General features: G+C 47.5%; 1 protein-coding gene across 4 annotated transcripts in view; it reads left to right on the forward strand.

Moving 5' to 3' along the window:
- The window catches only part of OSBPL3 (oxysterol binding protein like 3), a 235,460-nt gene that overhangs the window by 160,986 nt on the left and 59,467 nt on the right, over positions 1-15,007 (forward strand). For 2 of the 4 annotated variants that reach the window (XM_075558278.1, XM_075558280.1), the window contains exons 6-10: positions 13-180; positions 1,041-1,164; positions 3,642-3,745; positions 3,951-4,043; positions 5,066-5,222. In XM_075558278.1, the coding sequence (XP_075414393.1) occupies positions 13-180; positions 1,041-1,164; positions 3,642-3,745; positions 3,951-4,043; positions 5,066-5,222 (646 nt within the window). The remainder of the gene's footprint in view (positions 1-12; positions 181-1,040; positions 1,165-3,641; positions 3,746-3,950; positions 4,044-5,065; positions 5,223-15,007) is intronic. The other 2 variants (XM_075558279.1, XM_075558281.1) reach the window with 1 other exon arrangement.

Below are 15,007 nucleotides of genomic sequence, written 5' to 3' on the forward strand. Positions count from 1 at the left end.
CACCCCTTTCAGGTGAAGTCGGAAGATGGCTTTGATGAGTGGGTTTCCAAACTCCGGCATCACCGGATGTATCGTCAGAACGAAATCGCCATGTTTCCACGCGACGTGAATCACTTTTTCTCCGGGTCCACTGTCACGGACTCCGCATCCGGGGCGTTTGAGGCCATTTCGAGTAGAAAGGTACCCAGTGCGGGCTCATCCTGAGTCCCAAGGAGGGCACGGCTCTGGGCGGGAGCCTCATCTTGGAGGCTGGGTCTGAGGAGGGACTGGGTTTGAGGGGAGAAGACAGAAAGCTTTAAGTTGTGTCTAGTAGTGTGTGTGCCCAATCAGACAGGGTGAGCACCAGATGGGCATATATCACGTGTAAGGCAGTAACTGGAGTCATGGTGACACAGTGGTCACCGGTTAGGCTGCTATCCGCAATGTCAGCAGTTCAAAACCACCAGCCGCTCCACTAGAGAAAGATGAGGCTTTCTACTCCCATGAAGAGTCAGGGCCTTGGAAACCCAAGGGGGCAGTTCCACCCTGTCTTGTTCATGGTCACTATGAGTCAGAACCGACTCGCTGGCAGTGGCGGGGCCAGTAATTGAAGAATAACGTTCAGAGATATGCAATGTCCCCAGATGTTTTAGCCTTCTCCTAATGAGTTCAGGTTTGGTGTTCTTTCTGGTAATAAAGTGCTCTATCATGTAAAAGTTGTAAAATAATGTCCCAAATGTTCTAGCGTTCTCTGGACCAGTTTGGTTGTGGCTTTCTTATCTGGCTGCTGACTGGCACTGAGTGCCTGCCAGGCCACGGTGGGCTGATAAAATATTCCAGCCGTTGATAGCAGAGTGTTGGCCTTTGTCGGAGACGAGCATTAGGATGCGGCCTGTTTGGGCTGACCTGGGGAGATGGCCTGTGAACTCGGGGTTTCCCGAGAGGGGCCTTCCCAGAGACCTCGTCCTCATTGGAAGCAGGTGGCTACTGGTAGGCTTATCTGAAATTGTTCCCTCCAGGCTGTCTTCATGTGTAATGTGCTTTTGTCTCTTGTGCAACAGCGCAGCAGTATATCAAAGCAGAACTCATTTCAAACCGGCAGCAACTTGTCGTTCTCTTGCGGTGGGGACTCACGGGTCCCGTTGTGGCTGCAGTCGTCGGAGGACATGGAAAAATGCTCAAAAGGTGGAGTGACTGGAGCCTGCACTGACGTGGTTCTTACACTGTGAATGCATGTGTGTTCTCTGTCTCCCTGTGTGTGCACGCGGATCCCTGTCCATCTATGAAGCCTGAACTCAGGCCAACAAGACCCTGGTTGTCGAGCCCCGTGCCGCCCTCTGAGTGTGCATGGGAGAAGGGTCTCCTTCCCCCTCCTGTTAGTTCGTTCCGTTTCTTCTCAAGTTCCCCTGGCAGCTGCCCACGTGGGGCTCGCTGAATCACGGTCTCTAGAGGGAGGGTCTGGACATCTCTCTCTATTGTTCAAGATGATTCAAGTACATGGCCAAGATCGAAACCATTGCTGTAGCAGTCCGTGGGCAAACCAGAGGGTGAGTCCCCATAAAACAGACTTCCCAACCCTGACTCCACCCGGAAGACATCAGAAAGGGTTTCAGAATCATCATGGCTGGGTAGCTTTCCCGGGAATCTGTTTAAATTAGTTCAAGACGGAGATGAATTTTTCAAGGTGTCCCGTAGGAATCTGATGTGGAACCAGCCCTGAGAGCAGCTGCTGGGATGAAGCTGAGCTGTTCTCCTCTTTAATTAGCTAACAAGCACCTGGGGAACTGACAAATTCCAAAAGTGGAAGTCTCCAGTGAGGAGTCCTTTGATTTTGACTAGTCTGTCGTGGGATTGGGGCATATGCAATTTTCAAACATTTTCAAGTGATTCTAAAATGTAGCCTAGACTGTGAAGCACTATTTCAGAAAGATGCCAGGTTGGCAACCTTGAAAATTGCAGGGGGGGGGGGTTCTTGTTGAATAAAATGCAAATATTATCACACCAGGAGTCCCAGAGAACTGGCCTTCCCAATAGCTGTTGCTCATGAACTTCAGAGTGTCCGCTTGGAGCAATGGTTCTCAAGGTGTAGCCCCTCACCTGCAGCATCAGCATGGCTAGTGAACTGGGTACAAATGCAGTCTTGGGCTCCCCACCAAAGTACAAAATGAGAAACAGACCTGCAGCCCTGGGACCAGTGTTTCAACAAGTTTACCTGCAAGGTCAGCAATTCCAACCCACTTTCCTAATGCCGCGACCCTTTAAGACAGTTCCTCATGTGGTGGTGACCCCCCCCCCCAAACATAAAATTATTTTCATTGCTACTTCATCACTGTCATTTTGCTACTGTTATCAATTGGGTGACCCCTGTGAAGGGTCATTCGACCCCCACAGGGGTCACGACCCACAGGTTGAGAACCGCCGGACTAGGTGATACCCAGGAGAAAGATGAGGCTGTCAGCTCCTATTAGGATTTAGTCTCAGAATCCTCTGTGAGGTTATATCGGGCCACTGCAGCAGAATCAACTCAAGGGCAGTGGGGTTGGGTGTACCCTAAGACATGAAATAGGAATCCTCGGTTTCCAGGTCAGCTCTTAGCTGTACAGTCAGCAGTTGAACCCCGCCCCCCTCCCCACCACTCCACTGGAGAACGACCCTATGGTCTGCTCCTGTAAGGACTGGCCACCTCGGAAAGTTCTACATGGTTCCGTAGGGTTCCTGGTTTGCTTCACTTTGCTTTTGGATTCTAAGGCATCTGAGGCTTGACCCTTGGAAGAAACAACCATCTGCATCCAGGACATAGCAAACGACGGGCTCCCCTTTGAATTAGTGACCAAAGAGCTGGCCTGAGAATAGTCTTAGGTTCTCTCAGGTCAGTTTGCAGCTGTGCAGAGGATCCTCATGGTCTGCGCACAGGTTCGTGATGGACAAAGGTGCCCTTACCTACCACCACGGGCTTCCCATTGCTTGTACTCGTGGCGTGTATACTAGGACCTTGCAAGCCAGTGGGACAGCCTGTTTCTGCAAGACCAGGAATCACGGTGATGCCGAGAGTAGCGGATTATTTAGTGCCGTGTGCCAGCCACTCTTAGCAGCCTGCAGATGCCAACTCATCGAGCTGCCATAACTGTCTTATGAGCCAGATGCTATCATGAGCCCCATTTTCCAGAAGAGGAAAGTGAGGTACAGAGAAGTTCTACAATTTGTCCAAGAATCGTACCATCAAATGGACCCCAACTGAGGACATCTGGTTCCCTATCTATACTTTTAATCCATACTGTTTCTCCAGTGGTTACTCATTGGGCTGCTAACTGCAAGGTCAGCAGTTCAAAACCACCCGCAACTCTGCGGGAGAAAGACAGGGCTTTCTATTCCTGCAAAGAGGTACGGTCTCGGAAACTCACGGGGCATTTCTAGCCTTTCCTGCAGGGTCACTTATGAGTCCACATTGACTCAGTAGCAGTGAGTTTGGTTTGGGGTTTGGTTTCTCTAGGCGTGAAGGAAGTAAAACTTTCTTATTCTTGCACATGGAAAAGCCGATTGAGCTAGATAAGAAAAGTAGGTGATACCCAGCATGCTAAAGCTTGCGTACCAAGATAATTCCATGCACACTCCTTCCTCTTCGTGTCAGTGGAGAGTCAGACGCACTCTTTGCTCTCCCTCAGACCTGGCACACTGTCACAGCTACCTGGTGGAGATGAGCCAGCTGCTGCAGAGTATGGATGTTCTGCACCGGACGTATTCAGCACCAGCCATCAACGCCATCCAGGTGAGCCAGACGTCCCCTTCGGTGTGCACAGGTAGCCTCCTCCTGCTTTCTCTTCTCTCCCCAGCCTGTGACTAACCGTGGGATGTTGGCTGGTGGGTTGCTTCGGCCACACTTGAGGGAGCTGGAGCTGTTTCGCCATGGTCTACGTCCGTCCCTCTGGTTTGGAGGCCCTTACTGTCTGTGCTCTTTCCTGTTTTGAAAAAAGGGTGGAGCTTTTGAAAGTCCCAAAAAGGAAAAAAGATCACACAGGAGGTGGCGGTCCAGAGCTATTGGCAAAGATGCTAAAGGAACGCTGCAGGTAACCGTTGCTCCCCGACAGGCTAGCTTCTTCACTGGCCTTGCTTTGCACGCCATGTGCTGGGGGGCTGCCGTCACCCGAGAAGAGAAGAGAATAGACCATTTTCCATGCATGTCCTATGTACAGAGCTGAATTCAGACACTTGGATATAGCATACACACGCTATGGATTTCCGATGGGGGAGAAAATACCGAAGGAAGAATGGTGGGAACCTTGAAGTCTACAGCCCCGACAGGTCTCTTGGTCTCCCCTCTCTGCTGCTGTGCTTGCCTACTTCCCTGCTTGGGAGAGGGCTTATTCGTGGGAGGCATGGCTGCACCCTCTCACCCTCCTGTGCTGCTACTGATGGCCAGTGACCCGAGCTCTAGGAGCAGGACCTTGTACCGACACCCTTTGACCTCCGGTTTCCCAACTCCCAATCCCCCAGAGGACCAGAGGTTCACAGCCAGCAGCTGGCTTTCCCAGGGGCCACGTTTTAGGGATGGGTCTTCGCCTACTCGGTTGTCTCGTTGTCAGAGACAAAGCTGAGCATAAGCCTTCACGTCAGAACTCTGGCATACTCTTCCATTGGAAGCACTGTCGGGGTTGCCCTTAAACGATTTCAAAGAAAAGTGTGTTTCGCATAGAACCGTGTGAGAAGTCGCTTGGTGTGGGAGCAGTGTGCCAGGTGTGAACTTGGTAGAAGCATTTTCGAGTCAATCCACCAGTCACACTTAAGTATGGAAGATTGTTGCCAAGGGATTTGTTTTCAATGAGAAAGAGCCCAACTCTTTGGCTGTGGTTTCCCACCTGCAGCCTTCACGCTCCTGTAATTTCCAAAAGAAGATCGGATTTCTCACGATGCACTGCGATTTCTCCAGAAGTCAGGGCCCGTTGTTCGTTCTCCCGAGTTTGGGTTGAGTTGTTCTGGAAAGAGCCTCCGTTAGGAAATGCCCCCTGTGTTACTCCCCGTACGTAGGCCCAGGTAAGCCCTGTACGTAACCCGCAATTGGAGGCAACAGCTTTGTTTGGTGTGACTTTAGGTGCCCAAGCCTTTTTCTGGCCCGTTAAGACTGCACTCCTCCAACCCGAATTTATCGACGCTGGACTTCGGAGAAGAGAAGAATTACTCTGACGGCTCTGAAACCTCGTCGGAGTTTTCCAAAATGCAGGAAGATCTGTATCACATTGCCCATAAAGGTAAGTGGCTTTCCTTTCCCCGGAATGTGCAGTGAGCACGTTAAGTGTGTGTTTGAATGAGGTGACCTTGCAGAGGTCACTTGGCCTCCTTTGGGCTCTATTAAGACTTGAGGCACCTTCATTTTTAAAATTTTGTTTTATCTGCTTGGCTTCGTGGGAGAACTGTCTTGGCCAGAAGTTGACTTTGAATCTCCTATGGGGAGCAATGAAAATGTTAAGTAAACTGAGCAAGTCCCACACTGCTGATGGAAGTGTAAATTGATACTCGTCAGATTCCGACTTCTTTTTAGCATATGATATGCTGCTCCAGCAATTTTGCTTTGAAAAATTCTTTGGTAGGTGTTCATTTAAAAATCTTAAAAATGATCCAAATAAAGTTACCCATTATAGCATTGTTTATCATATACAAAATGAGTGATAAATGGTCAACATCAATAACCATTCTCACTCCAAAGTCACTGCCATTGAGTCGATTTCAACTCACAGTTAACCCTATAGGGCAGAGGAGAACTACCCTTGTGGGTTTCCAAGACTAAATCTTTCCTGGAGTAGACTAACCCATCTTTCTCCAGTAGGATGGCTGCTGGTTTTGACCTGCTGACCTGGCTGTTAGCAGCCTAATGCATCACTCACTACACCACCAGGGCTCCTTTTTATTGACCCTTAGGAAAATGCATATGAAAATCATGATAAGGCATCACTGTGCTCTTGGGGGTGGGGTTAGAGTAGAGCTTCAGAAAGTTCATGGGAAAACTCCCTTATCTTTTAATTCTATTCTTTTCACAAACTTTTTAAAAGCCTCTTCATACTAAAACAGCTAAGATTGATTTTTTTAAAGTATATATCAAATACTTGTGAGGATGTAAAGAAACAGCATCTTTCAAAAGTCACTGGGGCAGAGTAGAGTAGAATGGTAAAACTTGCACAGTGACTTTAGAAACAGTTGAGCCATTCCACCCTAGGTTTTGTTGTTTATTGTGAAATGAGTGTGCCCGTACAACCCAGCAGATGGCTGCACACTTGCACACTGCGCCTGAACAAAGCAGTCCAGACAAAACCCTGCACACCACGGTCCAGACAGCTTATCCGCAATCGCCTGGGAGCAATGCAGATGTCTCTCAACAGATAATGGTTAAGCAAACGATGGCACATCCATACCAGGAGGGAAATCTCCTCGGCTATTTAAGAAGCGCACTATTGATCCGCCGAGCATCGAGCATCGTGGATGGACTGTCAGGGCATTATGCTAAGTGAAAATAGCCCATCTCAAAAGGTTGTAATCTGTACTCTTATTCCACTCATACGACATCCTTCTAGAGAAGGACCATGCTTTCTACGCCAGTAAAGAGTTACAGTCTTCGAAACTCACACTGTGGTTCTACCTTGTGCTTCAAGGTCGCTATGAGTCAGCGTTGACTTGATGTCAGTGGGTTTGAGGATTTTTTGGGTTTTTAAAGTCATTTTATTGGGGGCTCTTACAACTCTTATCACAATCCATCCACACATCCATTGTGTCAAGCACATTTGTACATTTGTTGCCATCATCATTCCCAAAACATTTACTTTCTGCTTGAGCCCTTGGGATTAGCGCTTCATTTTCCCCCTCCCACCCAGCTCCTCATTTTTCCCCTCCCTCCCCGCTCCCCCACCTGATGAAACCTTGCTAATTTATAAATTATCATTATTTTATCATATCTTACACTGTCCAACATCTCCGTTCACCCACTTTTCTGTTGTCCGTCCCCCAGGGAGGAGATTATATGTAGATCCTTGTAATCGGTTCCCCCTTTCCACCCCACCTTCTCTCCCCACTCCCGGTGAGTTTTGAGTTTTGATGACATCCTTGAAATGGCAAAATTCAACAAAAGGGAGATAAGTTAGGGATTGCCAGTGGTTGGGAAAGGGGAGGAGGAAAAGGGAGGAGCGTAGATGTGGCTGTAAAGGGGGATCTTATGATGACAGCAGTAGCTGTGTCTTGGTTGTGATGGTGGTTATGCCAATGTGATAAGACAGGATTGAACAACACACACACACACACACACACACACACACACACACACACACACACACTGACACTTGTGAAACCCCTGAAGTCTGAAGAAGACCTGGAGGTGACAGCCACGGCCCTTCCCTGAGTGTGCTAACTGCCCCATCATTATGAACAAGGTCACCGTGTGGAGGAAATGAGTACAGGCCCCGCACAACTCTGCTATACTGTGTTTGTAACTTCTTACGGACCTATGACTATTTTTAAAAAATTTAAGGTTTTCAGAAATTCAGAAATCTTAATGGAGTATTGGATATTTTCGATGCAATCTAATCGTAATCTATTACTATTGTGCAGCAATCAGAATAGCAGTAATAGGAAGAACTGCCTTAAAAAAGGACAAAAGAGCTGCCTTATCCTGAGCACATGTCCTTCACGGAGGCATTTGCTGAGCACTTGGCGCGCCTTGATTCTGTAATTCTAGCCACAACTCAGAGAGGAGGTATTAGTTAGTATAACCGCTATCACACAGATGGAAGCCGGAGTCACGTGGCTACAAAAGAGCTGCCTGGGGCTCAAACCCTAAGCCACTTGACTCCAGAGTCTTTGTTCCTAACCTGGTATCACTGCCATCATGGGGGGCCGGGGGGTGGGGGGGTGCGATTTTGTGTTAACAAAGAAAGGTGTTAGCATCGTGTCATTCGGTGAAAATAAAAGGTTACAAAATAATATATATATGTGAATAATTCCTTTTATAAATGAAACTGTTAGCGCATCCATTACAGTTAGGCCATATAATGTTTTGTGGGGGTAAACTCCTGTAGTCAGACTACAGTGCCTGGAAGGGAGTCCAGCGCAGGAGCATTTTTGTGATAGAAGGTGAGGTTATACATGACTTTTATCTCCTGTCTCCCTATCTGTTTTGCATTCATTTTTTTCTATGTTGCTCCTTGTTTTTCAGGGGGAAATGGGTTAAAATGTTTAATTGGGAGGACCGTGCAGTTTCTTTCTTTACATTGTTTATTCCCTCAGCTCTCTCTCTCCTCCCAACCTCCAAAATCTGAAACATAGGCCAAGGGTGGCCAGGAGGAAACCATTTTGTGCTGGGAAAACATTTCACCTCCATCTTGCCCCATCAGGTCCCTTCAGAACCCTTCACGGCCAGCCAGGCTGATGTGTCTCCCCCTCTAAGATGGGCAGCGTTACCTTCTTGGCCTCTTAAAAGCATTTCAAACACCCATTTGGGCATTCTCCAATATTAAAGCATCAAATGGAGTTAGGTCATTTTACGTTTCTGTGGGGGGAAATGCCCATCAAACACCATTCATTTTTTAATCATGTGAACTGTCTTTTTTAAAGTAAGAAGGTAACGCCACCCTGCAGAAGACAAAAGCCCTGCATCTCACCTCTGTCGCAGAAGCTGCTTCCTCAGCAGGACAGAGGTGAGGTGGCCGTATTGACTCACTCCATTGATCCATCCACCTGCAGCGGTCTGGGCCTCTGTAATGACAGTCCGCAATGGACCTCAGCCAGCTCCTCTGACTTCCCCGCCTTGTGGAAAGCAGCTGACTGCAGAGCGGCCGCGTGCTTGGCCCAGGTCAAAGTTGTGTGCTGAGAAAGATCCAGGTGTATTGTTCAATAACAGCCTGAGCCCCATGCACTGAGGGACAGTGAATTCCACAGGGAGCCTGAGAAATGTCTTTCTTTCCTGTGCTTTTAAACTACACTGGCAGAGACTGAAAGAACTCCCCCTCTTTAATTCAAGGAGTACCTTTAAGACAGGCCCTGGTGGTGTAGTGGTCTGTGATCAGCATGGTCAGCAGTTTGAAACCACCAGCAGCTCCGTGGGAGAAACTGGCTTGTCTACTTCGTAAATAGCTACAGTCTCGTAAACCCACAGAGAGTCACTATGGGTCACATTTACTCGGTAGCAGCGAGTTTGGTTTTGGGGGGATAATTCAGAGACCTCATAGAATAAAGACAGTTGTTAAATTTTCCTTGAACCCTATGCTCTCATGTGCTTTCTCACTTCCATACATTAACACGGAAGCATCTTGCTCTTCTGTCTCCAGATAAGCCTATGACTGTTAGTTCATTAACAGTTACTCCCGGTCTTTCTTCTTTTTCGTTTTTTGTCATTTTACTGGAGGCTCGTACAACTCGTATCGCAATCCATACATCCACCCATTGTGCCAAGCACACTTGTACATTTGTTGCCCTCATCATTCTCAAAACATTTGCTCTCCACTTAAGCCCTTGGTGTCATCTCCTCATTTTCCCTTCCCTCCTCGTACCCCCTCTCTCATGAATCCTTGATAATTTATAAATTATTATTATTTTGTCATGTTTTACACTGTCCAACATCTCCATTCACCCACTTTGCTGTTGTCCATCACCCAAGGAGGAGGTTATGTGTAGATCCTTATAATCAGTTCCCCCTTTCTATCTCATCTTCCCTCCACCCTCCCAGTATTGCCACTCTCAGCACTGGTCCTGAGGGGTCCATCTGTTCTGGATGCCCTGTGTTTCCAGTTCCTGTATGTACCAGTGTACATCCTCTGGTCTAGCTGGATTTGTAAGGTAGAATTAGGATCATGATAGTAGGGGGAGGAAGCATTTAGGAATTAGAGGAAAGTTATATGTTTCATCGTTGCTACACTGCACCCTGACTGGCTCATCTCCCCCCCGCAAGCCAGGGGATGTAGGGGATGTCCAGTTGTCTACAGATGGGCTTTGGGTCCCCACTCCACATTGCCCCTCATTCTCAATGATATGATTTTTTTCCCCCTTTGATGCCTGATACCTGATCCCTTTTCCCTTCAACACCTTGTGATCACGCAGGCTGGTGTGCTTCTTCCATGTGGGCTTTGTTGCTTCTCAGCTAGATGGCCGCTTGTTTACCTTTCAAGCTTTTGAGCCCCCAGATGCTATTTCTTTTGATAGCACTCCTACTCTTCCTTGATGGCATCACTGGTCTGTTGGCTGTGAGTCCAGAGCAGCTGAACTTCAGTTAAGAATTTCACTGAGTGTGTAACATAGTCTGTTGACCTTCTACCTTTCCTCAGCTGATTAGCTGTCCCTGATTTCTTCTGGTCCTATCTCTTTGGGTCCTCTCCTTATCGTTCTACACACAATCATTTTGTACTGACTAGAAATGATTAATATTGCTGCTTATTACAAAGGAGTCCTGGTGGGATAATGGTTATGAGTTGGGCTGGTAATTGCAAAGTCAGCAGTTCAAAACCACCAGCTGCTCTTGGGTGAAAGATAGGACTTTCTACTCCCCTAAACAGTTACAGTCTCAGAAACCCACAGGGGCAATTCTACCCTGTCTTACTGGGCCACTGTGCGTCAGAATGGACTTCATGGCAGTGAGTATTATCATAAGGAGGCTTTAGGAGAGAGAGTTCTACTAGTGGTAACAGAAATGCCTGGATTTGGCGAAAAAGCAAGGACTAGGGTGTGATAACCAAACCCATTACCATTGAGTCAATTCTGATTCATAATGACTTATAGGACAGGGTAAAACTGCTCTTTGGATTTCCCAGGGCTGTAGTCTTCATGGAAGCAGACTTGTCAACACATTTTCCCCACGGAGCAACTCGCGGGGTCAGATCACCCATCTTTTGGTTAGCGGTTGAGCACCTCATCATTTGAGCGCTGCGCTACCCACTCATTGCCATTGATTTGACCCTGACTCATAGCGACCCACCAGGGCAGGGTAGAGCTGCCCCTGTGAATTTCTGAGACTCTAACTCTTTGAGGGGGTAGAAAGTCTTGTCTTTCTCTCCAGAGCAGCTGGTGGTTTTGAACTGCTGACCTTACAGGTAACAGCTCAGCGAGTAACCCACTACACGACCAGGGCTCCAACTCTGCTTCCAGGATAGGATAAACCAAAAGAAAACCAAACTCATTGTAATCAAGTCGATTCTGCCTCATCGTGACCCCAGAGGACAGGATGGAAGGACCCTTGTAAGTTTCTGAGACTAACTTTTCACGGGAGTAGGTCACCATGTCTTTCTCCCGCAGAGCAGCTGGTGGTTTTGAACTGATGATCTTGTGGGCAGCTGCTCAATGTGTAATCGCTATGCCACCACGGGGCCCTCAAAATTATTCATGACCGACTCTAGAAGAGAAAAACGTCAGGTGCCTTGCCACTCGTGGAGGTATTTACGCAAGGGAAAGCTTTCCTAAAAAATTAAGGGCTAAAAGTAAAATCAAATATAACTGTTAGGTTGTTTGGCACACTTTATTTCTAGAATTTTGTCCCATCTTAAGTTCTAATTTCCAAATCATCTTTTTTTTTAAGTTTTGAGCTTATGGAAGCATTGAATAAAAGGCTGATGATGTTGCATGAATTCACTTTCATAGATTAAAAGATAAGCATGACTTAAAGAAAAGCCAGATCATTTACAGAGCATGCATATTAATTCCACACACACATGTGCTAAGCAATTGGGCTCACATGATTTATCAGTAAATATATATGACTGATAACATTTCCAGCTATATCTAATTCAGAGAACCACTTGCATGGACTGTGGCTAGAAAATATTATAAAACCGCGGACAATCCTGTGAGGTTTGAAAATCAGAGGAAGCCCTTCGCAGAGGACCAAATCATCCCAGATGTTTTAGGAATGTTAGCAATTAAAAAAAAAACCAAAAACCTCACCCATGTTTGTAGTTTTCATTAAAAAGAAAGAAAACAAGTCCTACTGCATATTAAAGGTGCCCTGGTGGTGTAGTACTTATGCATTGGGCTGTGACCTTCAAAGTCAGCAGTTTGAAACTAACAGCCATTCGATGGCAGGACTTGCTACTCCTGTGATGAATTACAGTCTCTGAAACCATCCAGGGCAGTTCCACCCTGTTCTAAGGGATTTCTGTGAGTTGGTTGGTTTGGTTTGGTTTGGTGGTGTTGTGGACCACATATGGGGCTGCTAACCACAAGATCAGCAGTTCAAAGCCACCAGCTCGTCTACACAAGAAAGAGGAGGCTATCTGCTCCCATACAGATTTAGTCCTGGAAACTCAGAGGGGCAGTTCAGCCCTGTCCTGTGGGATTGCTCAGTCAGAATCGCTTTCATGGTAGCGGAAACAACAACACAACAAGCCTGTATATGAGAGTGTGTTAGGTGACAGTATGTTTTTTCTTGGTTCCTTCTGGCATTACTGAGATATGGGTATTATCCACATAAACAGATTTGTCTAAACATTAAACGACAACTGTCTGGGCTACCCACTATTGCTGTACCCACAAGTTATCACAAGTGGGTGCCTTTCAAAAAAACAACCAAAAAACAGAAATGTCTTTTTTCACCATTCTGGAGGGTAAATGTCTGAATCAGTGCCCCAGCCATGTTGATGCTTCCGTGGACAGCCCTCCTAGACTCTGATCCCGTGATCTGTAGACCATCCTCACGTGGCATCTATCTTCCTCCTGTGTGTGTGTGTGTGTGTGTATGTGTGTGTGTGTGTGTGTGTGTTCGTCTTTTCTGGCTTTTTTATACCCAAGAAGTGTTTAGATCAGGGATCCTCCCGGCACTGATAGTTCCCTCATTACCATAACAATGACAAATTTAAAAGCCACACCAGTTGCCACAGAGGCAGTTCTGACTGCTGTTACGACTTCCCCGGTGCAGACTAGAACTGTACTCCATAAGTTCAGGGCTGTGACCTCTCAGAAGACCTTTCAGAATGGCCAGGCCATTCGTCCAAGGGGGCCTCTGCATGAGCGCAAACTACTAGCCTTTTAGCCATTTATGCCCCCTACCAACCCACCCTAGAAGCCCTGGTTGCATAGTAGTGCTGTGTTGGGCCGCTAAGTGCAAGGTCAGCAGTTCAAAACCACCAGGCACTTGGAGGGAGCAAGACCGAGCATTCTATTCCTGTGAACAGAAACTCACAAGGGCAGTTCTACCCTGCCCCATACAGTCTCTAAGAGACAGCGGTGACGCAATGGCTGTGAGAGGGACCCGCCCGTGGGACTAAACCAAGGAAGGCCGTAGCCACAGCTACAAGGAGTAGGACTTGAGAGCCTGCTTTTAGAGGACACAGTTCAATCCATAGCAGCAACTAAGTGGTAGAGGGAGGGCTGAGGTTCATTGTTGCCTTATTGTAAACCTTCCTCCTGGCCCACACTGGCTCCTAGGGTGGTAGCTCTGCCCTGTAATGGTTTTCTTCAAACGCTTGTTCTGTCCGGATTCTGAGACACTGCTAAATAGAGTAGAGCTCGGGGAAAATTAGAGTCTGGAGATCCTTTGTCTTTGAACTCAATCTACGCATGTTGCTCGTGCCATGCCCCTATGGTCTCTACCAAGATAATGCCCACCAAGAGCCAACATGCTCCCATAAATACCAGCCTGGTTGTCGTTTTGGGTGCTGTTGAATCCCTTCCAACTCATAAATACCCCATATAAGAGAGTCAGTGCCCCTTTAGGTTTCTTTAGGCTAATCCTTACTAGAGCACATACCTTCAACTTTCACCCTCGGAGCAACTAGAGGGTTTGAACCATTGACCTTGCTATGAGCAGCCCAGTGTTTCCCCCACAGAGCCACCAGGGCTCCTAGGTCAGATGATGAAAGCTCACTGTCATCAAGTGAATGCGGACTCATAGCGTGCCCCCACCGGATTTCTGAGATTCTAACTGTTGACAGGAGTAGAAAGCCCAGTCTTTCTCCCGTGGAGCTGCTGGTGGTTTCGAACTGCCAATCGTGCAGATCACAGCGCACCCACCAGGACTCCTTATTAGACTAGTGCAATTTCTTCTCTCTGAGAGGGAAATCGTTACGTTGTGTTGCAGGCTGATCAGACTGAGAAATTGAGAACCACTAGGTATGGGGCTCATTCTTTTCTTCCCTTCTAGTACTCTTACTTTAAAAAAAATTATAGCATTTCGGACTGGGTAAGCTTTGGACTGCTAACTGTTAGCCACTCCACAGGAGAAAGCGGCGGCGATCTGCTCCTGGAAAGACTGCAGCCTTGGAAACCCCGTCTAGGAAAACTGAGTTGGAATCGACTCAGAGGCAGTGGGCTTGGGGTAGTTGACCTGGATAGAGCACATTCATAGCAAGAAAGGGTATCATAAAATGATTAATTGCACTCCTCCTAGGCCAAGAATTAGTACAAGCCAACATCCTAGAAGCCCCCCACTGCTCTCCTCTTTATTACACTGTCCTCCCTCCCTCCTGAAAGAACTACTCTTTTAACCTTGTGGTAATGACTTCCAGGCTGTCCCAGGCTTAGCACCCCCATGTGCGTATTTCCCACAGACATTTAGCAGGTGTCTTCCAGTTTGGTAGAAAGCCTTGCTGTCCTGCAGGCTTGCGCAAAGCCGGCCAGCGGAATTGATTTGGCAGCCTGCTGACCGTTCCGCTGCTTTCCTTTAGAGGTGTGCGCCCGGCAGAGGGACACAATCAGATGGGTGTGGGTGTCCTGAGGGCTTGCACAAGAAGGGGGTGCCCGCCTAATAGAGCAGATGGTGCCGTGAGTTAACTGCCTGGCTTGCTCCTCTCCTGCTGAGGCCATTTTTAAACTCCGCTCAATAGATTCTGCTCAGTGTCTCATTCATAGACTGTTTGCCCAGCCTGTGCTTATTCATAAGTATTGATCTAGCAAGAGAGAAGTGTCCTCGTAGAACTGCTGTCCGTCTTTCAGGAGACTGCAGTTTCATCCTGGCGTGTCTGTCTCTGCCCTGCTCACCATTATCGTTGTAGCTGCTTCCATGTATTATTTAAGGCGTGCCATGCACTGTTCGAAGTGGGGCACATGCGTTATCTGATTCAGTCCTCATAGC

The sequence above is a fragment of the Tenrec ecaudatus genome, chromosome 9 (genome assembly GCF_050624435.1).
Source record: "Tenrec ecaudatus isolate mTenEca1 chromosome 9, mTenEca1.hap1, whole genome shotgun sequence".
Taxonomy (NCBI): domain Eukaryota; kingdom Metazoa; phylum Chordata; class Mammalia; order Afrosoricida; family Tenrecidae; genus Tenrec; species Tenrec ecaudatus.